The sequence below is a fragment of the Protobothrops mucrosquamatus genome, unplaced genomic scaffold (assembly GCF_001527695.2).
Source record: "Protobothrops mucrosquamatus isolate PMUCROS unplaced genomic scaffold, P.Mucros_1.0 scaffold4801, whole genome shotgun sequence".
Taxonomy (NCBI): domain Eukaryota; kingdom Metazoa; phylum Chordata; class Lepidosauria; order Squamata; family Viperidae; genus Protobothrops; species Protobothrops mucrosquamatus.
The window spans coordinates 6952-34687 of NW_015390691.1; the positions used below are offsets into that span (position 1 = coordinate 6952).

General features: G+C 47.9%; 4 protein-coding genes across 5 annotated transcripts in view; 2 read left to right on the forward strand and 2 right to left on the reverse strand.

Annotated features, from left to right (window-relative positions):
• Positions 1-5078, forward strand: part of SPOUT1 (SPOUT domain containing methyltransferase 1) — a 5842-nt gene extending 764 nt beyond the window's left edge. The window contains exons 2-11 of the mRNA XM_015828689.1: positions 623-739; positions 1217-1376; positions 1533-1622; positions 2171-2220; positions 2491-2621; positions 3016-3088; positions 3315-3413; positions 3538-3640; positions 4051-4198; positions 4541-5078. Of these exons, the coding sequence (XP_015684175.1) occupies positions 623-739; positions 1217-1376; positions 1533-1622; positions 2171-2220; positions 2491-2621; positions 3016-3088; positions 3315-3413; positions 3538-3640; positions 4051-4198; positions 4541-4654 (1085 nt within the window). The 3' untranslated portion in view covers positions 4655-5078. The remainder of the gene's footprint in view (positions 1-622; positions 740-1216; positions 1377-1532; positions 1623-2170; positions 2221-2490; positions 2622-3015; positions 3089-3314; positions 3414-3537; positions 3641-4050; positions 4199-4540) is intronic.
• An 807-nt stretch (positions 5079-5885) lies between these two features.
• On the reverse strand, positions 5886-7613 carry ENDOG (endonuclease G). The gene is made up of 3 exons (XM_015828691.1): positions 7107-7613; positions 6719-6828; positions 5886-6226 (listed from the first exon to the last, which is right to left on the reverse strand). Exons 1-3 carry the CDS (start codon positions 7611-7613, stop codon positions 5941-5943), a joined length of 903 nt encoding a protein of 300 aa, XP_015684177.1. The 3' UTR covers positions 5886-5940.
• A 3271-nt stretch (positions 7614-10884) lies between these two features.
• On the reverse strand, positions 10885-19700 carry TBC1D13 (TBC1 domain family member 13). Of its 2 annotated transcripts, XM_015828693.1 has the most exons (12): positions 19678-19700; positions 17776-17849; positions 16893-16933; positions 16364-16425; positions 14230-14329; positions 13895-13977; positions 13448-13607; positions 13027-13228; positions 12778-12941; positions 11548-11708; positions 11352-11409; positions 10885-11074 (listed from the first exon to the last, which is right to left on the reverse strand). In XM_015828693.1, the coding sequence occupies exons 1-12, from the start codon at positions 19698-19700 to the stop codon at positions 11009-11011; spliced, it is 1194 nt and encodes a 397-aa protein (XP_015684179.1). In that variant the 3' UTR covers positions 10885-11008. The 2 variants fall into 2 exon arrangements, with proteins under 2 accessions (XP_015684179.1, XP_015684180.1); XM_015828694.1 differs by lacking the exons at positions 12778-12941; positions 13027-13228.
• Positions 19701-23750: 4050 nt separating this feature from the next.
• On the forward strand, positions 23751-27703 carry ZER1 (zyg-11 related cell cycle regulator; the record flags this gene model as incomplete). Its single annotated transcript, XM_015828692.1, has 8 exons — positions 23751-23908; positions 24079-24229; positions 24684-25114; positions 25733-25909; positions 26483-26597; positions 26700-26846; positions 27077-27250; positions 27488-27703. Coding segments are annotated over exons 1-8 (1569 nt in total), but the record flags the coding sequence as incomplete, so codon positions are not given.
• Positions 27704-27736: the final 33 nt, after the last annotated feature.

Sequence of the window (27736 nt, forward strand, 5' to 3'; positions counted from 1 at the left end):
TAGGGGCTTGGGGTGCGTGGGCTTGGATTCACACAAGATCTTAGCCCCGGCTAAAGTGGATTGGCAGGTTGTGGATTCAGGGTGTTTTGGGAACCCAGCGTTAGGCTGGAATAAAGGCTGAATGAGGCCATTAGTCTAAACTTCATCCTGTTTGTTTGGACATCCCGTGTAATGCAAACACACCCATGTTATTTACAACCTTCCTTCCCCCTTCCTTTCCCTTCCCTTCCCTTCTCTTCCTTCCTTTATTCAATTTTTATCCCACCTTTATTACTTTACATTTTTGCTCTTTTAACCTGGGTTTAGTATGTTTTGTGAACCCAGCCTTTGTCTTCCAAACTGACAAAGTCTCTGCGCTGTTTTCCAGGGAAGAGAAGAAAAGATGGATTGGCGTAAATGGAAACAACAAAGTAAGAACTGAGTTTTAAAAGATATTTTTTTAAAAAGAGCTGCTGGGTGTCAGTTGTGTCCATAGAGAAATCCTGATTGCCGGTTAGAAGGATGCAAGATGCTTTTTAACTCTCCCTAAAAATAACCATCACTTTGTATATGGAAAGGCGACCTTGTCACTCTTTGCAAATTCCTCAGGGGAGAGAATCAAACATTTGCTTTCACCTCCTAGAAAAAGAAGAGAAGAAAAAATGGAAAGAGATAAAACTGCTGAAGAAGTTGGAGAAGGAGAGAGCCCGAGCGCTGATGGAGAAAGAGAGAGAAGAAGCAAAGCCGAAGGAGGACAAAGGTGGCTGCCAAAATACAGGAAACCTATTTTGGGTCTCAGACTAGCCTTGGGGAATGAGAAAGGCTGGGTTCACACAACCTGGGCCAAGAGCGAATGAGTGTATTCTCCCTGCATGGTAGACTGAGGGTTAATTCTCCTTAGATTTTTCTTTTTGGAGCTTGCCGGTTCTTGCCAGCTTATGGATCAGCAGCCCCAAACCCAGAAACTGAGTTAATACAGTAATCTTAGATTAGATAGAAGAGCCAGTTTGCTGCAGTGATGAAGGTGCTGACCTAGAAACCAGGAGACGGTGAGTTCTAGTCCCGCCCAACCCACTTCATAGGGTTATTGTTGTGACGAAAAATAGAAGGAGAAAGGAAGTATGTTCAGAAGAAAGAAGAAGGGAGGGAGGGAGAGGAGAGAGAGAGATGGAGGGAAGGAAGGAATACTTTTGGGAGGGGGAATCCCACTCCTAACTCCCTCCCCCTTCTTTCCTAGGGCGGCACCACACAGTCAGCGTGGCTGTTCCTGGCTCGATTCTAAGCAATGCGCAGTCGCCTGAATTGCGGACGTATCTGGCCGGACAGATCGCCCGCGCCTGCGTCATCTTCTGCGTGGATGAAATCGTGGTCTTTGACGATCAAGGAGAAAATTCCAGGTAAGGAATCCCTGTGAAGGTTGGGTTGCAAAAAGCCAGGCTCTGCGTTGGTACGATGCTTTTTCCTCCCAAGCGAGGTTGAGCTGCGAATTGGCATTTTTGCAAACAGGATCGCCAGCTTGAGGCACTCGGTGACTTTTGCTGCTTGTCTTTCAGGAGCATCGAAGGCGAGTTCGAGGGGATCAAGGGCAAAGGGCAGGCCTGCGTCCAGCTGGCCCGGATCCTTCAGTACCTGGAGTGTCCCCAGTAAGTCGCCCTGCAAAGACTGTCCGGCTCAAAAGGGGCCAAAACAAGCCAGAATTATGTCGCTTTTAGCTTGCTTGCTTGTCTGTCTGCCTGCCTTGCCATCATCTATTTATTTGTATCCCACATTTATTATTATTTTTATAAATAACTCCAGGTAGCAAACAGAATTAATACTCCTTCCTCCTCCTATTTTCCTTACTACAATAACCTTGCAAAGTGGGTTGGGCTGAAATGAAAGAGAGGGATTGGCTCAAAGTCACCCAGCCGGCTTTCATGCTTAAGGAGGGACTAGAACTCAGAGTTCAAGGAATAGATCATTTTTTGAAATGTAAATTTATCTTAGTTTATTACAGCGTTTGCCTTTGAGTAAGAGCTACTGTTTCTGTTTCCTGCCGCCTTTCTTTCTTTCTCTCGTCATTCCTCTTTTAGTGAGGCAAGAAAGCGGCAGCTCTGTTGTCATTAGCTCAGCCAGGCATCCGCTTTGACTGCACAATTGTCTAAGAAAACTGGCAGCTCTTCATCTCTCTGGCCTCTTCTTTCTTGAACAGGTACCTAAGGAAGTCCTTCTTCCCCAAGCACCAGGACCTGCAGTTTGCTGGTAAGTCCTGGATTCCCGTTTCCTCAGTTAGTGTGACTAACTTAACAACTGCAGCGACTCACTTAACAATCGGGGCAAGAGAGGTCGTAAATTGGGGCAAATTCACTTAAATGTCTCACTTAACAACAGAAATTTGGGGCTTAATTGTGGTTGTAAGCCGAAGACTAGTTGTGCGAGAAATTACCTCTACGGGAGCTGTATTTAGTAGAAACGTCTTTTAACTTTTTTTTTTTTTTAATTCTCTTTCTGGCCATCTATGGATGGTTTCAGGCCTCTTGAACCCTCTCGACAGTCCCCACCATGTCCGAATGGATGAAGAGTCTGAATACCGGGAAGGGGTGGTCCTGGACCGGCCCACCAGACCTGGCCGAGGGTCCTTTGTGAACTGCGGGATGCGGAAGGTAATTCATGGCGGTCAAGCTGGGTTAGCCTAATGGAGGCTTTGCTGTCCACCTTCTCTGCCCTCCTTCGAGAGGAAGGTGGACCATTCCGTGACGGGGCAGCCACTCAGACAATGGCTGTCCAAGTGGGAGGAGCTTATGGGCTGCAACTGGATGATTGGACAGATGGACAGACGGATGACAAGGTTGGATGGATGAATGGAGATGACATGGATAAATGGATGGAGATAAGATGATTGATCACAGATAGGGAGACAGGCAGACATGGATGGATGGACAGATGGGAGAGAGACATGGATGGAAGGACTGAAGGATGGCTGGACAGACAGACCAATCGGTTTGACTGCTGTGCCCAGACTAAGTGATGCTCCGTGTTGGTGTCGTTTTCCCACAGGAGGTCCAGATAGATAAGCAATTGGAAGCTGGTCTTCGCGTCACGGTGCGTCTGGATGAAAAGCAGAACCCAGGTATCCTTGGACAGGCCTTGACTTAGAAACTCAGGTCAGAGCTGGTCCCTCCCATGACAGTGCCCAGTAACTAAGAACTAACCTGTGCAGGTTTAAGAAGGGGCCACAACACCAGTCAGGAGGCCTCTGCTTAGCAATGTAAAGTTTGGGGTCACTTGTGTTCGTAAGTTGAGGCCTGCCTGGAAGAGCTGATTCAGTTCTGCCAATTGACTCCTTTCTCTTTCAGAGAGCAAAACGCAGAAGGGTGTTGTTGTATCGTCACAAAGTCCCCGCACCATTTCTGGCCTTTACTGGGGCTACAACATCCGATTAGCTTCGTGTCTGAGTAAGTCTGATGTTACAACTTTTTCTCTCTCTGTATAATTTACCCAAAGCTAGAAACAGGAGAGATAACTGCTGTAAGTCGAGGACTATCTGTGTATTTTTAAAAGCTCGTTCTTCCCCATCAGGCGCCATCTTTGCTGAATCCCCATATAAAGATGGCTACGATCTCTCCATTGGGACCTCGGAGCGCGGATCCTCCGTGGATCAAGCCAGCCTACCTGCTTTCAGGTAACAGCAGTGAAGCTTCTGCGTTATGTTTTATGCTACAACGTGATGAACAGTTGCAGGAACTGGGGTGCCTAGTCTAGCAAAGCGGAAGACGAGGGGTGACTTGATATTGGAGAAGCTGCCGAAGGGAAGAGGGAGCCAGCCTAGATCCAGGCTAGAAACGAGGAGAAATTTCCTGACAGTGAGAACAATAAACCAGCCTCCATAAATTGTGGGTGCTCCATCACTGGAAGTTTGCAAAAATAGACTGGACAGCCATTTCACTGGAATGGTATAGGGTCTCCTGCTTGAGCGGAGGGTTAGACTAGATGACCTCCAAGGTCCCTTCCAACTCTGTCGCCCTGTCTCTGCCCTGCAGGAGCTGAGACAGCCTTCCCAAGACCCCTCCTCTTTTTGTCTCTTCCTGGTAGCCACGCTTTGATCGTCTTTGGGGGTTTGCAAGGTCTTGAAACCGGAGTGGAGGCAGATCCTCACCTGGATGTCACTGACCCCAGTACCTTGTTCGATTTGTATTTGAACACCTGTCCGGGGCAAGGAAGTCGCACCATCCGGACGGAGGTAAGCCAGGATTAATGCAGTGGATGGCCAGTCTCTCTGGGCAGGTTCTCAAACTGAGGCAGGACCTCCCCGCAGGGAGTTTACTGACTTAATCTAATCTGGGGGATTCTGGGAGTTGACATCCACGTGTCTTAAAGCACTGCTCTAAAGGGTAGTCCTCAATTTATAACCCTTGGTAGAAGAACGGTTCAAAATTCTGGCGCTTCTTGTGGCTGTAATTTGAAGACTGTCTGTTACTCTGTTTCTGGATCCTTGACAGATCCTATGGGACAGCATTGCAGGAGAAAGCAACGATCCTTTTGATCCAGTGGCTGACTCCAGCTCTTTCCCATGCCTTTGTAGGAAGCCCTCCTGGTCTCTCTCTCGGCACTGAGACCCAAGATGGACGCAGCGGCTAAGGAAGGACGAAGTGGGAGCCGAGTTCCAGATGTGAATCGGCCCCCAGTAGCCAAATGAGAAGGAGCAGAAGCAAAGGTGCTTTTCTTACCGGCTCGGATAATCCTTTGGTGGGGAACCAATGCATGCACCAATTGGGGCACCCTGGGAGCCAAGATGGCGACGCCCATGAATCTCTGGGGCTTAAGACGGACCATAGGACAAACTTCTTCAACTTGGCAAGGGGTGGACTTCAACTCCCAGAATTCTGCAGCTCCTTAAGGGCCCCCTTTGAAAACAGGAGGGGCCTTGCCTGCATTTGCTCCATGTTGGCATTTTTAAAGTTATTTATATAACGATGGACAGACCTGCGACCGTCTCGCTCGAACCAAAAACTGCAATTGATGCTGAATGAGGAGATGCTGTTTCATCGCCTCTGCTGGAGAAAAAAAAAATCTGTTTTTAAAGCATGTGCTTGGCAGAAATAAATGGAAGAAGGGGGTTGTGTGCCTCCCCCCCCCAAGTCCCTGTTGTAGTCATAACTTGAGGACCGTGCTTAAGGCAGAACGGCAGAGCAGCTGGTTTTGGAAAACAAAATTTCAAGGCCATCACGGAGAGATTCGTCTCGTTTTATTTGCAAAAGAGACCCGAAGGTACCAATTATTTCTCCCTGTGCCAAAACGGGACCCTCAACCTGAGTTTGGGCAAGGAACAGCCTTCCCTGAGATGAGGTGAGCCCCCCTCCGCCTTGCCGATTCCCCCCATAAAAGTTCCCTGAGAACGAAATGTTCTTCTTGGCGTTTACAAAAGAAACAGCGTTCTTCTTCCACGTCCGTTCCTTTTCTCCATCTGAGGTTCCTTCTGATGTTTGCTGAGTTGGTCTCAACTGACCTCTTCTTGCTCGGGTGTCCTCCAAGCATCCTCTCCGTTTCTGAGAACTAAACCTGGGAAGCTCCGGCACTAAAAGCCCTTTGGATGGGAGTCGTTTCCCCTACTTCTTCGCAAGAGGTTCTCCAGTAGTTATTACACCGCCTGCTTGGTTAGGAAAACACAGGTAGTCCCCGACTTAATGACTACGTTGCTAAGTGAGGCATTTGTTGAGTTTTGCCCCATTTTATGACCTTAAGTGAACCACTGCAGTCGTCGGTCACACGGTCGTTAAGTGATTCTGTGAAGCCAGATTTTCACATGTTACTAACTTAACTGCAATGATCCACTTAATAACGGTGGCAAGGAAGGTCGTAAAATGGGGCAGAATGGACTTAACCCCTGTCTCGCTTAGCAACGGACCTTTCAGCTTGGGATCGCCAGCCGAGGACTGCCTGCTTTCAGAGGCTTTGAGGGACGCCTCTCGCTGCCGGGGGTTCTCATGGGGCGCTCCCAGCAGCGATTGCTTTCAACTTGCTGGTCTTTTTCATGATGTTGGGGACAAAGAGAAGGCCGGATGACCGCTCTATGCTCTCGATGGGGACCAGGAAGCGCTGCAGGGGGGTCTGCTCGTCCACGGGGGCGTTGGGCAGGACGTAGGACTGCAGCTCCACCTCCCCGCTCGGCTTTTCCAGGATCAGCACCTTGAAGAAGTGGGTGGGGACGGCCACGTGATTCCGCCCGATCACTTGGTACTTCACGTACATCTTCCCATCCGGCTCCATCCTGCAGGAAGAACGGACCGTTACAAAGGATGCCTAAAAAGCTACATAGGTTTCTAATCCTCACTGCATGAATTTGCACATCAAAGGCCACAAAACGAATTTCTTCATTTTTTTTTCTTTTGAGATTAAAGATCTTTCAAATTTTCAAATGTCTTTCTGATTAAGTTTCAAAAAAGAAATAATACATCCCAAATGCAAATGTTTGATGACACAGCCACGCTTTAATGGCATCGTGGATCAATTTTCTGCCATGACATTCAGCCAATAAAAGACCCCTGCAGGCTGAGTTCACCACAGATTTTGCAAGAATACTGAATTTTATTTTGCACCCCAATTTTTTCTATTCCATGGCAAAGAGACACCTTGCCTTAAGATCTTGGATCTTTCAACCTCATAGCAAAAAATTCAAAATAACAGTGCCTTTTCCCTTGGATTACGCGACAGGTGGGCTTGCTTGCTAGAGGATAGAAAGGGGAAACTGAGGAACAGGTACCTGGGTAGGAAAAGCGGGCCGGTGCAGACATAAACATTCTGATGAGTCTTTGTTAAACTTCGACAATATTTTTCCAAGTTATTCCAGGCGTTTTGATTTAAATGAGGATTCTAGAAAGTTAAAGCCACTAGGTTAGAGGGAAGATAAAAGATTAAAAATTCAAAAGTATACTAGGGCGTCCTCGACTTATAACCATTCAGTGACCGAAGTTACAATGGCACTGAAAAAGGTGACAAAAGTCGAGGACTACCATTAAACGGACTTAAAAATCACTTCTTAGCAGGATGCTGGGAAACCGCCAGAAACTCTAGTAAATCGAGGAACTCCTCCCTGACTCCGCCTGGGGTTCGGGAGGGCATCCATCCGTCCCCACCCCCTCCCGGCTTACCTGCGGGGCGATGTTGCTCAGGTAGAAAGTGTCCCCCATGGCTTTCTGGCTCCACTTGTGATTGGCGGCGGCGGCCAGGTGGCCTCGGTCGAAGCCGCTGCCCCGGTAATCCGCGTTGCTGGCCCGGTGATAGGGGTGGACCGAGTCGTCCTCGCGGAAGTCGCAGGCGGCCCGCTCCGAGGAGCCGCGCAGGGCCGCCGCGTCCAGCCGCTCCACCACCCAGAGGGCGCTCCGGGCTCGCGGGTCGTAGCACAGCACGTAGGAGTCGCGGCTCCGCAGCTGTGACAGCCCCGGCAGGCCGTACTTGGCCAGCTCGCCGCTCCCGCCCCGGGCCACCTCCAAGGAGGACGCCGCCGCCGCCGCCACCGGCACGACGGGCAGCCGCGCCAGCAGCCCCTCCGCGGACGGCGAGCCCGGGCTCTGCCCCCCGGCCCAGGCCGCGCCCACGCCCAGCCCGAGGGCCAGCGAGGCCGCGGCGGGCGCCAGGTTGCACCACCAGCGCCGCATCCCGTCCGCAGAGGCGATTTCGGATGGAACGCGCCGGGATCAAAGGAATGGAACGTTGGAAGAAGGGAAAGTGACAAGAAGGAAGCTTTCGCGCCGCTTCTTCAAGGGGCGATGGCGCCGAGACGGTGGGGCCAGGGGAGTTTGGACCTACGCTGTGGCCAAAATTTGGCAGCGCCGGAAGATCCAGCTGAAATCCCCTCCCAACCCCGATGTTAATGATCCTTATGAGCCTACCTCGTAAGGCTGTTGTGATGGGAAGAAAGCTAGTAAAAAGTGGCCAGCTGAATCGGGCATTGCCCTTTTAAGAAGCTTCCGCATTGCCCGCACTTTCGCGCCCTCTCTCTGTCCTTGAAGATATTTAAAGTTCGAGGGATTTGGGAAATAGTTCTTAAGGCTAAACCACCTTTGGTTGCAACCAGCTCCTGTTAATCCACGGCAGCTTTAAGATGCGTGGACTTCAACTCCCAGAATTCCCTGGGGAATCCTGGGAGTTGAAGTCCATGCATCTTAAAGGGACCAAGGTCGAGAGACACTTCCCTGTTTAAGATACATCTTTTATTGGAGCCATGTTTTGCTTACATAATTTCAAGGCCAAAAGATGAGTCAATGAAAGTGTCTCAATTGCAAGGAAGACAGTAAAAACTTTATTTATATCCTGCACAAAAATCACAGCAAATATCTTGAATCCTGACCTGCTTGCTAACAGACGGTGTTGCCAAATGAATTGAAAAGCAAAACACAAAATACCCTGTTTCGTATTGGCAACTGCTCTCTACTCAATCTTTAAAAAACAAACAAACAAATATTTCCGCTGTTCACAAAAAATAGAATAAAAAAAAAAACAACAGATCGACAAAGAGCTATAAAGAATTTCCTGTACAAATTATACACTTGTGAACTCACTTGAGTCAAAGTTCTTCTTTCCTATTACTACGTATTTCTCAGGCAATTTTATTTTTTACCTTATTCTATCTTTTCCCCCATCAATTCTTTTTACATAATTTTACATCTGATGCTCAAACCGGGTAGCCAATTTCATTTAGCCAGTAGAAATAAAAAAGCTATTTCAGAAAGTAGTGGAATATGTACAAATTAAAGAACGAAAGCAAGATTTGGCAGGGGGACAGCAAAATAAAATGGTAGCAAACTGAGTTGATCTGCTCTATTATATCTGCAAAGAAAAACAAAAGTACTTCTCCCTTTGGGTATGGCGTTGCCAAAGAGGTTCACAAAGCACTTTTACACACTGAACTTGGAAGTAACAATAGGCTCAATGGTTCTAAGCAGTTTTGTGGGATTGTGCGCATAGGTGTGTAAAAATCTTGACATACGGTATATGCTACACCAATATGCAAGAAACTGGAATTTTTATGCACAGACACACACAGAGATATATTTTGTCCCTTCATTGCAACATGACATTTTAAATATCATAATCTGAACATTTTTTTTACATTCAATTCAACCAACAGAGAACGATTTTTAGGCCACGCAAAAACCAGCTGCTCTGTATCACACATCATGTCCAATAGGAGTCTTGTCATCAAAATTAAAAAGAACAAAAAAGACAATTATCCAGGAAAATATGAAAAAAAATATGGTTGGGAGACAGCTGTCGTTTCTGTCTTGCAAGAAACCCAATCTGTATTTTGGAAGAAGAGCAATTTTTAATGTATTTTTTGCAAGTCTTCTTTTTTTCCCTTCTACTGGAAATGTCGACTGCTAAGCGGCTATTTCATTCTTCATGCAAGTTTTGCATTTTTGTGACTTTTTCGGTTCTTCCGCGGAAGGAGGCAGGAAACTTAAGCTACAGGATTTGGCAGTGATTACGCTGTATAAAAGCTGTAAGGCTAATTTTCAAGCAGCCTTCAAAAGTGCCCAGCATAGTCCTTAATACAGAACAATTTCCCTACATCAGGATAATAAGGGAAGAACTATGGAATACCAACTTTGAAACTCCATGGCTCTTGCTAATTTTCTTCCTTTGGTAATAAAGCAATAATGCATTTTCTGCAGTGGGTTTCCATTAGGATTACAGCTTATTGACTTTTAAATGTAGAAATGCTTTGATGCCATCTCCCGATTTCTGGATCCATCGTGCATTAATCAAAAAGCCACAAAATGGACAATCGGGATATTTTCTGTTGCAAAATCGGGAGTGGAAGCAGGAAGGGAGAAAATGATCTTTTCCACATCCTTTTTGAAAAAAGCAGAATTCTTATTTTAAATCCTCTTTAAACACAGCATGAAGGTTGACATCTGCAGGGCTGTTTGAAAACCATTTTAAAATGAAAATTCTCCGATTGGCATCGAAACCCGGGGAAAAAAAACTTGCTTTGCTCAGCTACATCATATCTCTAATTTCCACCTTATATTCAAGGTAACGGTGTCCCTCCAAAAAAACAAAGGAGCTAATTAACAAGTTACACACATTACGTTGAATTTAACTAGAGGAAAACAAAGCCATTTCAATTGTCACAAGAGCCTAATTAGCTTTTGGGAACTCAAACTAATCCAGAATAGCACGTTATTAACACGGTAGAATTCTGAAAACAACCAAAATTATTTTTTCATTGTTAGAATAATCACTCTGCGCCAATGTTCATGGGGGGGGGGGATATCCCAGCAAGCAGAAAACTAGCAGAGCAAGAAGTCTTCAATCCCTAAGTTATCAGTTATTTTGGCTCACGGGAAACCTTTTATTGGAGGCATTTATGGGCAAGGATAGGCTTTTACCACTTTGGGGGGGAAAAATAATTTATAATTCATTGCAGATCACTGAAAGATCACACGCAGTAGGAAAACGCAACAGGTTGACAACTGAAACTGTTAAGCTCAGCAAGGAGAATGTTGTTCTGCATTTGAACGTCCCCACCTAGGCAATTCCGTGTTTCAGCAACGGAGGAAATAGGTTCGCTCTAAGGCAGTGGGTAAGAAGACATTTCCAGCATCGTTCCAATTTTTGTTTTTCTTGTACGCTTCCAAGAAAAGCTGGCCTCCGAAGACAGAAGGAAGGAATCTTGCAAAGAAGGCTAAAGGTCTTGGTGTCTGAATGGAGAGCTGGGAAGAACTTATCCCCAAACTATGATACAGAAGCTGGTTTTGGTGGCCTCTTAGAGAAGAGGTTCCCCCAAAAGGTTGGTTCTTTCCCATCAAGTCAAATTCCAGTTGGGTCCTGCTTCTGGACCATTTCTGGACCCTTTTAAGAAATGCCCCGTAGCTCATCTCCTTAAGAGTCCCTTGCCCAAAAGATGTGGCAAGGAAGAGTTCATTTCTGGTGGCGGAGATTTTGGAAGAGAAGAACTGGGACCCATGACTTCCTCAGGACTGACTTCCGAGGTCCTACACAGAGGAGAGAAGCGGCATCACATCTGCTGAGCCTTTGATTGGGCGAGCTACTTAGAGCCCTGAAGATCCTTGGCTGTCTTCAGAATCAGGTGGACATCAGAGATAGGATAGTCCTGCATGGAAAAGGAATAATGCAGGTGCTGAATGAGGGAGAAATTCTTACAAATTGCAGGCCACCCGCTCTTCAAGAGGGGAGAACCGCTTACGGAGAATAACCCCAAGCCTTGGACACCCTCAGATCTGCAGGTGACCACTAGGATCCTTGTCCCCCTTGACTTTTAGGTAGCCCTTGACTTACAACCGTTCCTTTAGCCATCATTCAAAGTTAACAGAGTTGTGGCTGAGGCTGTTCTTAGCCAGGAAGAAAAATATTTGGCCTTCCCCCTTTACCTGCAAATGCCGCATATTTACAGTAAAATCCCCTTCCAGCAGTTGATCTCGGATGAGCCTGTAGGGATAACATGACAGGGGAAAAAAATGGACTTAGCTCGGATCCACTGGGATCCAACAGGAAAGGGATCGAGCACGGACAATCCAAGAGCAGAAATGGAAAAAACTTCTTTAAAATGTGTGGATTACAACTCACGTCAACATGGCGCAGCAGACCAGCAGGAGGAAGTCGAAGCGATTGTCGTCAGCGAAGAGGGAGTCCCAGATGCGAATGACGTCGGGCAACAGGAACTCCTGAGAGAGCAGGAGTGTTAGCCAGCGGAAAGCAAAGAACTGGGGCTTGATGTTCTGCTCTTGCTGGAAGGAGAAAATAAAATATTGACACAGTCTGCGGCAGAGAATGTGGGCAAGAGAAAGAACGCATCAAGGACTTAGTAATAAAAAAATTACACATAGGTCACCCAGTCAGCTTTTATGACTAAGACAGGGCTCGAACTCACCGTCTCCTGGCGACCGGCTCTAAATCATCCAGCTAGCTTTCATGGCTAAGGCGGGGCTAGAACTCACAACCTCCCACTTTCTAGCCTGGCGCCTTAAACAGACCAAACTGGGCACTGTCTGGAAATAAACAAATGGCAAGGCAGCTCGTCCTCAGCAAGGATCCGTGGACTAGACTCTTAATTTATTCAACCACTTTATCACCCGAAAGGAAGCTTGTGGTTTTTAATCGGTAGCACTTCCTTCCTCTTCTTCTTGAAGATAAAAAAGATGTTCAACAATGAAGCAGACGGGGGCACCACGAAAAGACCTCCTAAGGTTCGATCTGTGCCCACTGAAATAGAAGGAAAAGGTCCTCTTCGCTTCAAAAGCTCTTCTTGGATTCGGGTCCTAACTGAATGCATAGAAGCCCCATAGAAATCTGAGCCCTCCTGCAATCCCTGGGGAACAAACCTCACTGAACACGGGGGAATTCAGTTGGGCTGCAGAATTTCCTGAAATAGGAATAGCTGAATTGTTAATATTGCCATTTGTTAAGTATCACACCTGAAATGAGAGCCAGTGTGGTCTAGTCTAGTGGTCAAGGCTTCAGGCTAGAAAGCAGGAGACTGTGAGTTCTAATCCCGCCTTAGACACGAAACCAGCTCGGTGTCTTTGGGCCAATCACCAGGAAACAGTGAGTTCTAGTCCCGCCTTAGGCATGAAAAACGGTTGGGTGACTCTGGGCCAATCGCCAGGAGACGGTGAGTTCTAGACCTGCCTTAGATGGGTGGCTTTGGACCATCTGCTTGAACAGATTTATGCCTCTCCATGAGCCTTGAGCTCCACAAAGTTGGTCTAAGTGGTGGACATTGCTGATTTGGTTGACCACGATGGACCTTCCCTTGAGGTTCCCCAAAGGGCCAGACTCAAGCTGCAAACTTCTCACCAGCTTCAGGTAGAGCTCCCCGTCCTTCTCTTTCAGGATGACGTAGACCTTCTCCATCTTGCAGGTGATCCCACACTGGGAGTCATCCAGGCTCTTGATGAAGTTGTCCCTGATCTCAGACATGAGGTTGGTGAAGCAGAAGAAGGTGTCCGCCTCGGCGTGCTCTGTGCGTGAAAAGGGACACCGTCAGCTCCGTCCAGGGAGATCAACCAGACACCAACGTGGCAGGAACATCCCCACCCTGTTTACTTTTCCACTCGCCGTTGGGGTCTGTTGCAAAGGTGTAATAAAGGGGCCCCACAATTTCGTTCATCCCTTGGACGTAGGCAATTCCGGGGTTCAGCTTGGCGTAGATGAAGAGGATCCGTTCTACAACTTCCCAATGTGCTTCTGAGCCATCGGGCAGAACTTCGTGTTCGTTCAGCACCGGTGCTTTCAGAGGGGAGCTCACCTGCAAGGTCAGAAAAAAACGGGGCCCCAACATCACCAAAGCACCAGAGGGAAGGACGGGAAACAACGGTTGGAAACTGATCAAGGAGAGAAGCAACCTGGAACTAAGGAGAAAGTTCCTGACAGGGAGGACAATCAACCAGTGGAACAGCTTGCCACCAGAAATCGTGGGCGCTCCATCACTGGAGATTTTTAAGAAGAGACTAGAGTATCCTCTTACGTTAGTGACCCCGCTCCGGTTCCGTGCCACCGTCTGCGATTTGAGGGTGGTCTGTTCCACCCGCTTGCGAAGGGTCTCAAATTCGTTCTGGGGGTCGAGGATCAACAGACAGGGATACTCCGTGGGGCGCTGGAAGAAAGCCATATCGGGATACAGTCGTCTACGGGGGGAAAAAGAAACAAAAGTTTCTCAAAGTGTGCCTGTCACAATGGCAGAGAAGCTGCTGCAGCTGCTTTAACAGAGGAAAGCTCTGAAGCCATCCCCAAAATTTTCTTCTCTACTGGAGTTGACAGCCGTGGTTCAAGGACACCCCAGTTTGGGACTAGCAAGTTTATTATAAATCATGGTTTACTGCTGATGAAGCCACCAGCATCCTGCCAATGGAGGGTTATTCCTGAAACAGGGGCTTGAGCGAAGACGAAGGGCAACTCGGCCTTCTTGACCTACCGGACATCCTTGTCGATTTGCAACAGGACCTCGTTGTCCTTGAAGTAGGTGTTCCACTGGCTGTTGGGGTTTGGATTCAGCGGCTTTGAAGAGAGAGATTTGAAGAGAAGATGCACTCAAAGCCAAGATGAGAGCAGAAACACAGGTCTTATTTTATTTATTTTTTATTTATATCCTAACTTTATTATTCTTACAAATAACTCAAGGGGGCGAATATCTCCAACATGGCTTCCTCCTCCAATTTTCCCCAGAACAAAAACCCTGTGAGGTGATCCTAAACCCCCAACTGAAATATCCATAATTAGAAGAAGATGGCTAACAAGCGGTGTTCTTACGTGGTCTTCCAAGGTAACATCCTCCCTGAAGACTCCAAGTTCAGCTTTCGCTATTCCCGGCTGGATAATCATTTCCTTCAAGAACTGGGCATATAACTCCCTTCAAAGAGATGATGCAGGAGGAGACAGATAAAAAAGAAGCTCATATTAGGAACAGGCTTTGCACTCGATTTCCATCAGCACTGCTAGGTTTTTTCAAAAGCAAGCAGAGCTGAATATTGTTTAAATAAGACACACAGCCTCCTTGTTTGAAACACACCCAACAAAAAGGGAGGGAGGGAGAGAAGAGAAGGGAAGGGAAGGGGAAGAAAGGAAGGAAGGAGATGAGGGAGGGAGGGAGGGAGGGAAGGAAGGAAGGAAGGAAGGAAGGAAGGAAGGAAGGAAGGAAGGAAGGAAGGAAGGAAGGAAGGAAGGAAGGAAGAAATGGCATGAATTGGTTAGATTCACACAACATGCTACAGTAGGTTAAAATAGTCACTGATCACTCTGTGTTAGCACGTTGTGGGAAGCCAGAACACTGGGACACAATACGGGATGCGTTTATCACACCCACATTTCAGAAGTTGTATGAACTTCATCCTGAGCTTTAGCGCAAAATCAAATCTACAGCCTTGGACTTATCAAACCTGAAATTATTTTGGTGTATATATTGGACATATCCCTTCCCTCAGATTCCTTGAAAGATTTCCAGAGACCTTTTTTTTCTTTTGGCAAATACAACAAAGGCTGGTTGCCTTAAAGTGATTTTCCAGGGAACATACAAAAATACACCGCTAGTTATGCAGTTCCATGCATTATTAAGGAGCACGACCAATTTGCGATTTGATCTCTGCTTTTAAAGCACTACATTGCAACGGCTTTCCATTGATTTCTGTTGGAAAAGGCCGTTGCTGCAGCATCTACAAATCTGGTCAGGCAGAATACTTAGGAACACAACCCCCGTTTTAAATTTTTGATGTCATTTCTTTAGCCCCCACAAAGCACCGCCTTCACAGACCCAAAAATAGTCAGTGTACCCATTTGGCTTTCTACCCAAAACACCCCAAGCAGCAATGCGGAAATAAATTTGCCGCAACAGTGTCCAGCTGATTGAACATTGCCTTTAATCACCTTTTTAAATACATCTCAAATTATACATTCACATTTTCTACTCTAAGTCATATATGCATAATTTTTCCAACTTAGTCAACCTTGGTGACTGTAAGGTGGGGTAGATTTCAGTTCCCAGGACTCCCCAGCCAGCATTCGTGGAATTGAAGTCCACCCATCTTACAGTCACCAAGGTTGAAAAACGCTGACTTAATGTTTTAAAAAATGGACAGGAAGTGTTAGCACAGCTTCTGTTGAGTCATCAGCCCTGCAATTTAGTTAATCTATGAGGAAAAGAAATTTAAAATCTACAGGAAGGAAATGCTTTTCATTGATTGATTGATTATGGGGGGGTCAAATCACCCTCAACTCTCAGTGACCATGTAACAAATCTTCTTTGTTTTGCCTTTCTTAAAACTCATTAAAACGATCCAGACAGACACACAAGCTTTTAAGTAATTACCTTAAACTTAGTTAATTTTAACTAATTTTAAAATAAATTTAATTTTAAACTGCTAGTTGATCCAAAGGAGAATAGGAAAATAAGTTGACCCCATTCTTCTTTGTGGCAGCCCCTCAAATATTATTGGAAGACTGCGATCATATCTCCCCTGGTCCTTCTTTTCTCTAGACTGGCCATACCCAATTCCTGCAACTGTTCTTCATATGTTTTAGCCTCCAGTCCCCCAAATCATCCTTATTGCTCTTTCTTCTCTGATTCTTTCAGAGTCTCAACATCTTTTTTTCTATCATGGCGACCAAAACGATGCAATATTCCAAGTGTGGTCTTATCAAGGCATTATAAAGAGGCACTAACACTTCATGTAATCTTGATTCTATCCCTGTTAATGCAGCCTAGGACCGTGTTGGCTTTTTTAACTGCAAGAGAGCTTGGTCTTAAATCGTTGGCGGCCACGTAACAACTCCAAGATGATTCCTCTCTTGACTCCACTTCCCTCCTTCTGCCCATCTTTCTCCCACAGGAATGTTCTTATTCTCTATGCCAAGAAAGAAAGATGGAGAGAGTGCCAATGGTTCAACACACCTTTGCTTTTTCATTTGGGAATTCCAAGCACACCTTTCCACAGGAAGGTAGTTTAAGAGGATCTGCAAAAGGCAAACAGGGAAAAGGATTTGAATTAGGGAGGGAAAAATGTATTCTGAGCTCCTCAATTTGCTAACCAGACTTTCCCAACCCCTGACTGTTAACCCTTCTTTATTTAACACAGATAGTCCTCGAATTGCAATCATTCCTTTAGTGACCAAAGTTACAAAGGCACCGAAAAAGTGATTTATGATTGTTTTTCACACTAACGACCGTTGCAGCGTCCCTGTGGTCACCTGATCAAAAGTTCAGATGCTTGGCAACTGGCATGTACCTAGGACAGTTGCTAGAAATGTCATAAAATGGGGCAAAACTGCCTCGCTTAGCGACAGAAATTTCCTAAATAGTCCCTAAACAAATGGTTGTCAATCAAGAACTGCCTGTATAATGAAACACATTTAAATACAGCAATGCAAAAGGGAATAAAATGAGCAGGTGGAGCGATGCTTTTTCATTGGGAGGAGCTTACCTTCCAACAGAGACAGCGCAAGCCGCTTTCAAAGGGAATTCCTGTGGAACGGAAGAGTCGGGTGATTAAATGGAGCCCCTTCCGAGGTGGCAGAAGGATTAAGGGGCGAGATGAACGTTTTATTGGCAGTTGCTGAGGGAGGTTCAGAAGAACACAGAATTATCCATGGTGTGGATGAAGTGGACAATTAGACGCTGTTCCCTAGAATCGGAGGCCACCCAGTGGAAGGAAACCTTGGGAGAACCAGGACAGGCCAGAGAAAGCCTATTTTTAATGCAACACATAATTCAGCTTCGGGATTGGCTACCTCGACATGTGGTGCTGGCCTCAAGCAAAGGCTGGACCAATTTATGGATACCTGGGATGAAGAGCAGGGAGGCTACCTGTGGAGGCCACCTGCTGGGTGGGCAGTTGGTGACCATTGTGAGGACAGATGGCCAGACTAGATGGGACAAGTACATAATCCAGCAAGGTCCTCCCCCTTCTCCTCCTCCTCCCCCCTCCCTCTCTTCCTTGTCCTTCTCTTCATACTCCTCCCCCTTCTCCTCTTCCTCATCCTTCTCCTCCTCCTCTCCCTCTTCCTCCCCCATCATTATCATCCTCCTCCTTTCCATCATCTGCTGGGAAATCGGTGAGAACAATTAATCAATGGAATGGCTTGCCTCCAGAAGTTGCTCCATCACTGGAGGATTTTTAAGGACTTTCAGAAGAAACTGGACAGCCCATTTGACTGGAATAGTATAGGGTTCCTGTCTTGAGTAGGGGGTTGGACTAGAAGACCTCCAGGGTCCCTTCCAGCCCTATGATTTTATGTAACTTTTCTCAGTGGAAACTGGTATCTCTTAACCAGCTTCCTGTGCAACTTTTGCAAGACTGAGCTTACCGTTGAAACAAAATTTCCGCAGCTTTTGCAGCACAATGTTGGGCTCATTCAGAATGTCTTCAAATTCTGCAATTCTGCAGGAAACACAACCCAGACAAAGCTGTCAGCACACCACACACACACAGACACACACTGAAACCGCAAAAGGTTCTGTGTTGCCTAAAGCAACCTGGGACCTGCAGGCTGGTGAAACATTATGAGGCAGAGCACTTTGTTGGGGCTTTAGCTAAATGCATATAAAGTTTCTTTCAGGCTCCATTCAGGATAGGATAAAGTCCAGAAGCCACAAACACAACAGTGTGCAACATTATTTGTATTCCCCCGCCCCTCCTCAGGCCACGTGGAGGCTAACTGAAAAACCGCAGCACTCTGATAAGGGCTTTTATCTGAGCTTAAACCATGTTTAAGCACAAAACGGAGCCTGAATTTTGTTATCAATAGCTGCAACAATTCCAATGTCTCCCCAGATCTGCACAGGTAGTCCTCAACATAAGACCACAACTGAGCCCAAAATTTCTGTTGCTAAGTGGGACATTTGTTAAGGGAGTTTTGCCTGCAATTGTTCAGTTAGTAACACGGCTGTTAAATGACTCAGTCTTCCCCGTGGACCTTGCTTGTCAGAAGGTCGCAAAAGGGGATCATGTGACACTGCAACCGTCATAAATGTGAGTCAGTTGTCAAGTGTCCGAATTTTGATCACATGACCATGGGGATGCTGCAACGGTCATAAGTGTGAAAAACAGTCATAAGTCACTTTTTTCAGTGCCGTTCTAACTTCGATCACTAAATGTGGCAGCACATCTGAATAGCACCTGATTGGAAAAAAGCTATCCTAGATGTTTAAAATTCTTAAACAGCCACATGAAGAATAGCTGGACAAAAATAGCCATTTTCCCCTGCTTGAACTCCAAAGTTACCACCTTCTGGCTCTTAAAACTCTGGTCAAATACAAATTTACTTTTTAAGGAGCACTCAAAGGCAAGAGCATTCTTGTGCTAAAAATTCAGTTTTCTACGGTAAAAATGGATCCACCTTTCCTTCAGTTGACTACGGATTTTGTTCCGTAAATTGGAGATGTTTCATTAACGTCCATTAATAACAATCCATATAAAAGCCTCTTTTATTCCAGATTACTTCTGTTCAAGAGGGGAAAATCCACAGTCGATAACTTCCACAGCTAGCAAGCCAACTCCCCCCACCCCACCCCAGCCAGAAACAGGGAAATTTGGAAAGGGAACAATCCTGGTCTTGTTTATGTTAGGACTATTTTGTGTGTGTTTTCAAAACAATCAGCAAAGAGCTGGAGTGTGCCCACCACACCATTAACAATCCTACCAGTTAGTTCTACAACTGTATTAAATTCAGGAGTAGCAAAGATTTAAATGGGGGAAACAGAAGTGAATGGCCTTTGGGGATCTGAAAAAGCTTCCTTTTTTTTTTCTTTGTTTCATTGTTGCTTTTAGTTGGGCAAAGAAGAAGAAAAGGAAGAACAACGCAAGGATGGGAGAAAGAACAAAAGAAACCCGAGCCGGTCGTTGGAGCCGCTTCTCAACAGCCTTCGCATACACACAAACACACAACACACAGGGGATTGTCAAAGCGCCTTTACAGAATCGCGCCCGGGTGCTCCAAGCGGGAAGGAAAGCATCGCCCTGGGCAAGGGGAAAAGCGGCTCCGTTCCAGAGAAAGGGAAGCCGCCCAGGGAACGCGGGTCGCCCAGAGTCGTCGGCATCTGCCCCAAAGGCGTGTTTCGCCCCCGGGGCGCAAAGCCCCCTTCCCTTCACCCCCAGCCCCAAATGGGAACGGGGGGCGATGCAACCCTCGGGAACTTTTGCAAGGCTCGCGCGGGGAAAACGCGGGCCGGGGGGGGTCCCCTTTGGCGCCCCCTCCGCGGCTGCTTACCTGCTCCGGTGCAGGCGCGACATGATGCGGGCCCCGCGGGGACCAGCCCGGACCCTCCCGCCGCTTCTCCCGGGCGCTCCGGCGCGCCGCCGGGAGACTAAATGGCGGAGGCGGAGGCGGAGCTCGGCTGCCCGCCGGCCCGGCTTGCGGCTCGCCCTGCCTCCCCTCCTTCCCCGCCCTCCCTCCTCCCTGGCCGGCGGCCGGGACTCCAGAGCCCATGAGCCACCGCTGACCTGTAGGCAGCCTACGCTTCACAATCGGCAGTCCCCCACTGTCTGGGGGCGCGGAGGGGGAGTCTGGGCTTCGTTGCCTATACTCCACAGCCCCACAGTCTGGGGAGGGGGAACCTGGACTCTGATGCCTATGCTCCAAGCCAGCAGTCTTTTTTTCCTGGTAGCCAGGGCTCCAGGCCCATGCTCCACAGCCAGCAAAGTCCCTAGTAGCTTGGGGGGAGCCTGGATTCCATTGCTTATGCTGCACAGCCAGCCTCGTCTCTTTTCTGGTGAATCCTCCTAAAATATTACAAGCTACTTTTATTGGAAGAGGAATAAGGGTTTCTTTTTAAATAATGAAACAAAAAGAAGCAGTTTTTTGGGTGGGGCTAATGGGATAAGGAGTCTAGTCACCCAGGATGAAGAACTATATTTGGGGGTCACTGTTAAGAGGGAATGAGCATCCTCCCTGGTCCCCGTGATCTTTGATCTAGCATCTTCTTTGAGCAACAGGGAAAGCAATTTCCAATTTACATATTGTATAAGATGCATAACAATTTATATATTAATTATACATTATACTTCATATGCATAATATTAACCATAGATAATTAATATGGCTGCAGGCTCTGTTTTCATTATTTTTTGTACGCTATCTAGGAATATAGGTAGTGTCTGCTAATGCTGATCATTCATTTGTTAGAATAATGTAACACTATATTGTACATTATTCATTAAATGCCCCAGAGGCAAATATGCAAAATATTGTCATTGGCTAAGACATTTACAGCGTTAACAAACGCAATGCAAAATCCAGGAGAGCAAAAATAACCAAAATAAATAGCATAGTGTTTTTAACTATGGTTTTAGCTATGGTTTTTAAACACTCCCAGTCACTTGGGTGAGATAGTGTAAAAATTTGATAAATGAATAAAATATATATATACATGTTTGGGTGTGTATATCTTGTATATATGTAGATGCGTGTAAGAGAGTGCTCTCTCTCTCTCTCTCTTATCCGTGTCTTCTGTATAGGGATCTATCTATCCATCCATCTGTTCTATCCATGTCTTCTATCTGTCTGCCTGCCTGTAGGTTCTGCTGCCCAAAATACACCCTTCCAAGCATTTGAAGGAGGAAACGCTTGAAGAAACTCTTGTCAAATAGGATCAAACAAAAGGTATCTGGACTACTGCAAGGCACTTTAGGCAGGCTGCCCTTGAAGGCTGCTCAGACGAGGCCATTGGTGCAAAATGCAGCCGTCTAAGGGCAGACGGTCGTTTCTGCTCACCCCCCGCCCTAAACTGCTGGGGCTGCCCTTCAAAGCCCGAATGGCTTCTTAAGAAGCCCCTACCACAGTCCTCGGGCTGCCTTCCTTCCCTGTGGTACATAATCCTGGGGGTGGGGGTTATTATGAGCTCCTTCCAGGGCAATTGGAGGGGTTGGACTACAACCCCCATCAGCCACACTCCCCAACACACAAGGAAGCGAGGTGGGCTGCTTGGCGAGGAAGCGCGGCGGAACTCCCCGCCGCCCGCCTCTGTTTCCGGGGGGAGGGGGAGGAAAGCGTTTCTCGCTGCACCCCCGAGGCCGGTGGAAGGCATGGCCGCCGGAAGTGACGCGAGGATTTGTTGACAGCGGCGGCCGCTGCCAATGCGAACGCCAGGGAAAAGAACGGGGAGATCGGACCCCGGTGGGAACTGCGCTCTCTCCGCGCCGGAACCGGAACCAGCTGCGAGCCGGAGCTTTGTCCCCCCCCTTCCCCCCAGCCAGGCGGGGAGTCCGGTGAGTGGGGAGGACGTTGCCGGTTGGGGGGGGAGAGGCGTCGCCGCAGCGCCAGGCGCCCCCGGGCTCCCCCTTGACAAGCGCCGGAGGGGAGAGAAGCCCGTCCCCGCCCCCTCCTCCTCCTCGCCCCCCTCCCTGCGCGCGCTGCCCCCCCCCGGCTTTCCCAACCTGGCGCCCCCGGGATCACGGGAGGAGTGGAGAGTCTCCTTGGCTCTGCGGAGGAGGATGGGAGTTGTAGTCTGGCTCCTGCTGCTGCCCGGCTTGGCTGAGCCCGAAGGAGAAGCAGGTCCGATCTCTCTTCCTGGCAGGGCTGGAAGGGATCTGGTGGGATCTCTAGGGAGATTCTCATGGTTGCCCCAAAGGTGCAGAAAAGACCCATTTCCCCCTTCAAAAGGCAGCTGGATTTTGTTTTCAGTCCAGTTGCCTTTTGGAAAAAGAAAAAAAAGGGGGGCACCTTTGGGATCATTTGGTGAGATCCTTTAGTAGTGACAGTCGATATTGAATCTGATCCACCCCTTTTAAAGATCTTTAGGTGGCTTTGCCTCTCTAGAATCTTAACCAACCGAGACCGTGGCCTCGAAGAGCAGGTCTTTTAAAAGGAAGATCAGATCATCAAGGAGGAAAACAGAACGTTAAAAAACACACACCTTTCTATGCTTATAAAAACAAAAGGGCCATTGCAAAGCAAAGCTTTTCATCCCTGTAACCCAGTGAGATGGGTTGGATCAGCATTTTTCAACTGGATGGGAAATCCTGGGTGTTGAAGCCCACCCCTCTTAAAGCTGGCCTCCCCAGCCTCTCCCTAAAGGAGAAATTTCCTGACAGTTAGAACAAGTAACAGAGGATCAACTTGCCTCCGGAAGTTGTGGATGCTCCATCGCTGGAGGTTTTTAAGAAGAGTCTGGACAGCCATTTGTCTGAAATGGTAGAGGGTTTCCTGTCTGAGCAGGGGGTTGGACTAGAAGACCTCCAAGGTCCCTTCCAAGTCTGTTATTCTGTTGCCAAGTTAGAAGAAAACTGGGTTAGATGGAGAGGTTGAATTCCTCTGTTTATTTCATATTTTTCCTAGTTGGGCATCATCCACAAAATCCTCTTTTGAGATGTTGGAGTTTATATTTGGCACAACTTGCCTTGTTATTCTCTTGTGATGTTGGCCTGTTTTTTTATCCTAGGTAACATCAGTGCTGGTCAGTGTGGTTTTGGCTCCCTGCTTATATGCAATAGCTTGGCCTGCTAGCGTTGGTAGGGCTGTGGTTTTCTCTTTGATATTTTCCCTGATTAAGGTTTTCTGCTTGATTGTTTGTCTGGTGTTAACCTCTGCTTATCTGGCTGTTGTTTGCTGGAGAGCATAAATTCTGCTCTTTTTGTTTCCTTAGCTTCTTGATTGCCTCTTTTGAATGGTGTATAAATGTGGTTTATCTCTATGTGCCTGTTGATAGATGATTTCTCTGAATGCCAGGCTTCCAGGAATTCTCTAGAATTTTTGGATTCAGCTTGGTCTAGAATGCTCGCAGTTTATGTTATCAAACTGTGGTTGAGTCCCTGTGTTGTAAAATTAAGGAATTTACATAATTTCTTATGACTGCTAGTTGGTGTTTATGGATGTGATCTGCTAGCCTTCTGCCTGCCTGCCCTACATACTGGCTGTCACAGTCCTTATATTGTATGTTGTAAATGAGGCCTTTTTTTTTTCTTCTGGGGCTGTTGGGTCTTTTGGTTTATTTAAGCTGTTTTGGAGAGCTTGAGTTGGTTTGTGCCATGTGGTTGTAATCTGGGATGTGGGATGTTTCTGAGATGGGGATGCTGCGATGGTCATAAGTGTGAAAAATGGTCATAAGTCCCTTTTTTCGGTGCTAACTTCAGTCACCAAATGAACTGTTGTAAGTCGAGGACTGCCTGTATTTTAAAAGAGCTGATTTATTCTCTTTTTGCTTTTGCTGTAGCTGCCTGGAAACACACTTCAAAGTCCACTCAGAAATCTCTTTGGACGGACATTCCAGGAAAACCCCAGAAGAGGAATCACTAAGTTGACCTCACGTTCTCCCTTCCCCTTTTCCCATCCTCCACGGCCCCAAGATGGCTTCTGACAGCCCAGAGTCGCTGATGACTTTGTGCATAGATTATTGTCTTCACAACCTGGAAGGGACTCTCTGCTACCTGTTGGACAACGAGAGTTTCCGCCTCCACACAGACATCTTCCTTCCGAGTGAGATCTGCGACAGGCTGGTCAATGAGTAAGTTACAAATATTTCTCTCTCTCTCTCACTCTCTCGCTTGCTCTCGCTCTCTCTCTCTCGCTCTCTCGCTCTCTCTCTCTCTCTCGGTTGCACCAGCAGATTCCATTGGACTCGGGTTGCGAAGAACCCCACGCCGCCGCCTTGACGCCTGTTTCTTTCTTTCCTAGCTACGTGGACCTCGTGAACGCAGACACCTTGTTTGAACACAATGAAAACTTTTTTAGTCTCTTTTCGGATCCTCGGAGCACTCGGCTCGCCCGCATCCACTTGCGAGAGGACATTGTCCAGGATCAAGACCTGGAAGCCATTCGGAAGCAAGTAAGGGCCCGTAATTTTTTGTGAATCTGCAGGTCGTATCAGGAGTCTGTTTGCACCCCTTCCGGTTGCCAAGCATGCCCAAATTGAGAACGTTGGCTTCCAGTGATTAGAAACCAGGAGGGAGCCTGAAGATTTTATTTGTGGGGTCCTTGGTGCTCTCTGAGCGTGCTGGTTTTCTTGAAGACGTTTCATAACCCAACTAGGGAACTTCATCCATGGTAACAGAGACTAGGGTTTGCTCTCTGTTTATATACGAGTGGCTTGCCCTGCCAGAGTTGGTGGGCATGGACCTAGATTCTCTAGGCATGCTTCTTTCAAACCCTAGATTGGGACTTGGCACCTGCTTAAGAAGGCTTGGCTTGAGCCTAAGTAAGGCAGCAGTTCTTCCCTTCATCCCCCAAGGTCCTCCGCACGTTCCATTTACAGCCCCCCCTCCCCCCCGCTTGACTTGCAGGACCTTGTGGAGCTGTTCTTGACCAACTGCGAGAAGCTGACGGCTAAGAGCCTCCAGACGCTGGGCAGCTTCAGCCCCACCCTGGTCTCGCTCAGCCTCTTTGGCTGCACCAACTTTTTCTACGAAGAGGAGAACCCGGGCGGCTGCGAGGACGACTTCAACCCCAGCCGGCAGGTCTTGGTGAAGGACTTCACTTTTGAAGGCTTCCAGCGGCTGCGTTTCCTCAACCTGGGCCGGATGATTGAAGGGATCAACGTGGAAAGCCTCCTGCGGCCGCTGGCCTCCCTCACCGCCCTGGATCTCTCCTGGATCCAGCTGAACGACATCCACTTCCTGACCCAGTGGAAGGACAGCCTCGCCTCCTTAGTGCTGTACAACATGGATCTCTCCGAGGAGCACATTCAGGTGATAGCCCAGCTGCGCAAGCTCAGGTGAGTCTTTTGGAGAGACGTCGCTGCTTTTCCATGAAACGTTCTTGAGGTAGGGGAGGAGAGAAAGAACAAGAAGGAGGAGACGGTGAAAAATAAAATAAACCAGGAATTGATAAGCGCCACGAAATGAAACAAGATCTTTAAATAAGAATTTCCAGTAAAAAGTAGTAACTTTATGGCTCCTATGCAGATTTTATGACCTTTGCATTCTTCCTCGTTGGTCTACAATAACCCAAAATCAGACGGAGTTTAGTACATAACTATAAAGCTTTGTGGGCCAGAAAAGATACGCGAAAGCCATTTAATAAACACCTGAGTTGGAAAACACGACTCCTTCCCAAAAGGGCTTTTTCAAAAGGCAGCTGGACTTCCTTTGTTTTTCCTTGAAGACGTTTTGCTTCTCGTGCAAGAAGCTTCTTCGGTTCTTCAGAAGCTTCGTTTCTTCACTTCTTCAGAAGTTCTTCAGTTCTTCAATTCTGAAGAAGCTTCTTGGGTGAGAAGGTGAAACGTGTTCAAGGGAAAACAAGAAAGTCCAGTTGTTGTTGTTTTTGGGAAAAGCACCTTTGAGACCCCCAGGAGCTGGATGACCGAGAATCTGCATCTCCCATTTGCCTTCAGACATTTAGACATCTCCCGAGACTGCCTGTCCAGTTATTACAAGTTCAAGCTGACCCGCAAAGTCCTGAACCTCTTTGTGGAGAATCTGAACAACCTGACTTCTCTGGATATCTCGGGCCACACCATGCTGGACAACTGCACCGTCGCCTGCTTGGATGAGAAAACAGACCAGCCCAGGTGGGTGTTGGACGTGGCTGACCGTGAGGGGAGAAACTATCAGTGGAGGAGAACCTTTGTAGCTCAGGGTTGAACTGTGGGATCCTTGGTGCTGTCTGAGCTTGGTGGTTTTCTTGCAAGCGTTTCATGGCACAACTAGGTGATGTCATCAATGCTAGAATGGAGTAGGGTTTGTGGAGAGGAGGAGGGAGGGGGAAGGAGGAGGAGGAGGAGGAGGAGAAGGAGGAAAGAAAAAGAAAGAGAAGGAGAAGGAGGAGCAACAGAAGAAGGAGAGGAGGAAGAAGGACAAGAAGTCCTGAGTGGAAGCTTGTCAAAGAGAGAACGAACCCAGAACTAAGGAGAAATTTCCTGACAGTGAGAACAATTAACCAGTGGAACAGCTTGCCTCTAGAAGTTGTGGGTGCTCCATCACTGGAGGTTTTCAAGAAGAGACTGGACAGCCATTTGTCCAGAATGGTACAGGATCTCTCGCCTTGGCAGGGGGTTGGACTAGAAGCCCTCCAAGGCCCCTTCTAGACCTAGGATTCTATTTTCCTTACTCAGCCTGTTCATTTCTCCTGTTTCTTCTTTCAGCACCAACCCGGTGAAAAGCAGCATCGCCCCTTTCCGTAGCCTGAGAAGACCCCTGCAGTTCTTGGGGCTGTTTGAGGTCTCTCTCTGCCACGTCACGCACATCCCAGCCTACAAGGTAAAAGCAGAACCCAGCCAGGTGTGTGTAGTGAATGCTTTTCTCAGCTTATCTGCTTCCTGGCCTCTGATCCACCCCCCTCCACCCCCTTGGCAACTTCAGGTCACGGGCGAGAAGAACGAGGAGCAGGTCCTGAACGCCATCGAGGCGTATACTGAACACCGGCCGGACATGACATCGCGAGCCCTCAATATCCTCTTTGACATTGTCCGGATCGAGCGCTGCACCCAGCTCTTGAGAGCCCTTAAGGTGAGAGTTGCTCGGCTTCAGCTCAGAGCCCAGGTCGGACCACCCTAGCGCTCCGTCTTTCCGGGCTCCTTGTCCTCGGCTTTGCAGTGCGGTTCATTTGCCGACAAAATTGGATCACGTGCCTGCAGAATGCTGCAACGCTGGTTAAGTCTTTTTGTAACTTTGGTCGTAAGTGGAAGACTGTCTGGGCAGAAGGCGTGTAACTCCTGTTCCTTCTCCTGCTTCTGCAGCTGGTCATCACCGCCCTGAAATGTCACAAGTACGACAAGAACATCCAGGTCACCGGCAGCGCCGCCCTCTTCTACCTCACCAACTCCGAGTACCGCCTGCAGCAGAGCACCAGGCTACGGCAGAAGGTCGTCCAGGTGGTGCTGAACGGCATGGAGTCCTACCAGGAAGTCACGGTGAGGGTGCTGACCCTCCCCTCACCCCCGCCCCTCTTCCCGGGTTGCCAAGCGTCCGACTTTTGATCACGTGACCAGTCGTAAGTCTGAAACATGATCCTAAGTCACCTTTTTAAAAGCGCCACTGTAACTTCACTAAACGAACGGTTATAAGTCGAGAACTGGAAGGACGGCAGCATCCCAAAGCCCCGGCCGGTCTCCCTGGCCGGCTGGCTCATCCGGGCGCTTCCTCCACAGGTGCAACGGAACTGCTGCCTCACCTTGTGCAATTTTAGCATCCCCGAAGAGCTGGAATTCCAGTACCGGCGGGTCAACGAGCTGCTGCTGAACATCCTGAACCCGACGCGGCAGGACGAGTCCATCCAGCGCATCGCCGTGCACCTCTGCAACGCCCTGGTCTGCCAGGTGGACAACGACCACAAGGAGGCCGTCGGCCGGATGGGGTTCGTCATGGTGGGTCTGGCTGAAGACGGGCCCCTCGGGGCC

Coding starts and splice junctions, on each gene's coding strand:
- ENDOG (XM_015828691.1), bottom strand. CDS start 7,613: ATGCGGCGCTGGTGGTGCAACCTGGCGCCCGCCGCGGCCTCGCTGGCC. Junction 6,829..7,106: donor TGAGCAACATCGCCCCGCAG/GTAAGCCGGGAG, acceptor TTAACTTTCTAG/AATCCTCATTTAAATCAAAA. Junction 6,227..6,718: donor GGCCCGCTTTTCCTACCCAG/GTACCTGTTCCT, acceptor TTCTTCCTGCAG/GATGGAGCCGGATGGGAAGA.
- TBC1D13 (XM_015828693.1), bottom strand. CDS start 19,700: ATGTCGCGCCTGCACCGGAGCAG. Junction 17,850..19,677: donor TCGCGCCTGCACCGGAGCAG/GTAAGCAGCCGC, acceptor TGTTTCCTGCAG/AATTGCAGAATTTGAAGACA. Junction 11,709..12,777: donor GGGAGCTCTACCTGAAGCTG/GTGAGAAGTTTG, acceptor TTCTCCTTCCAG/CAAGAGCAGAACATCAAGCC.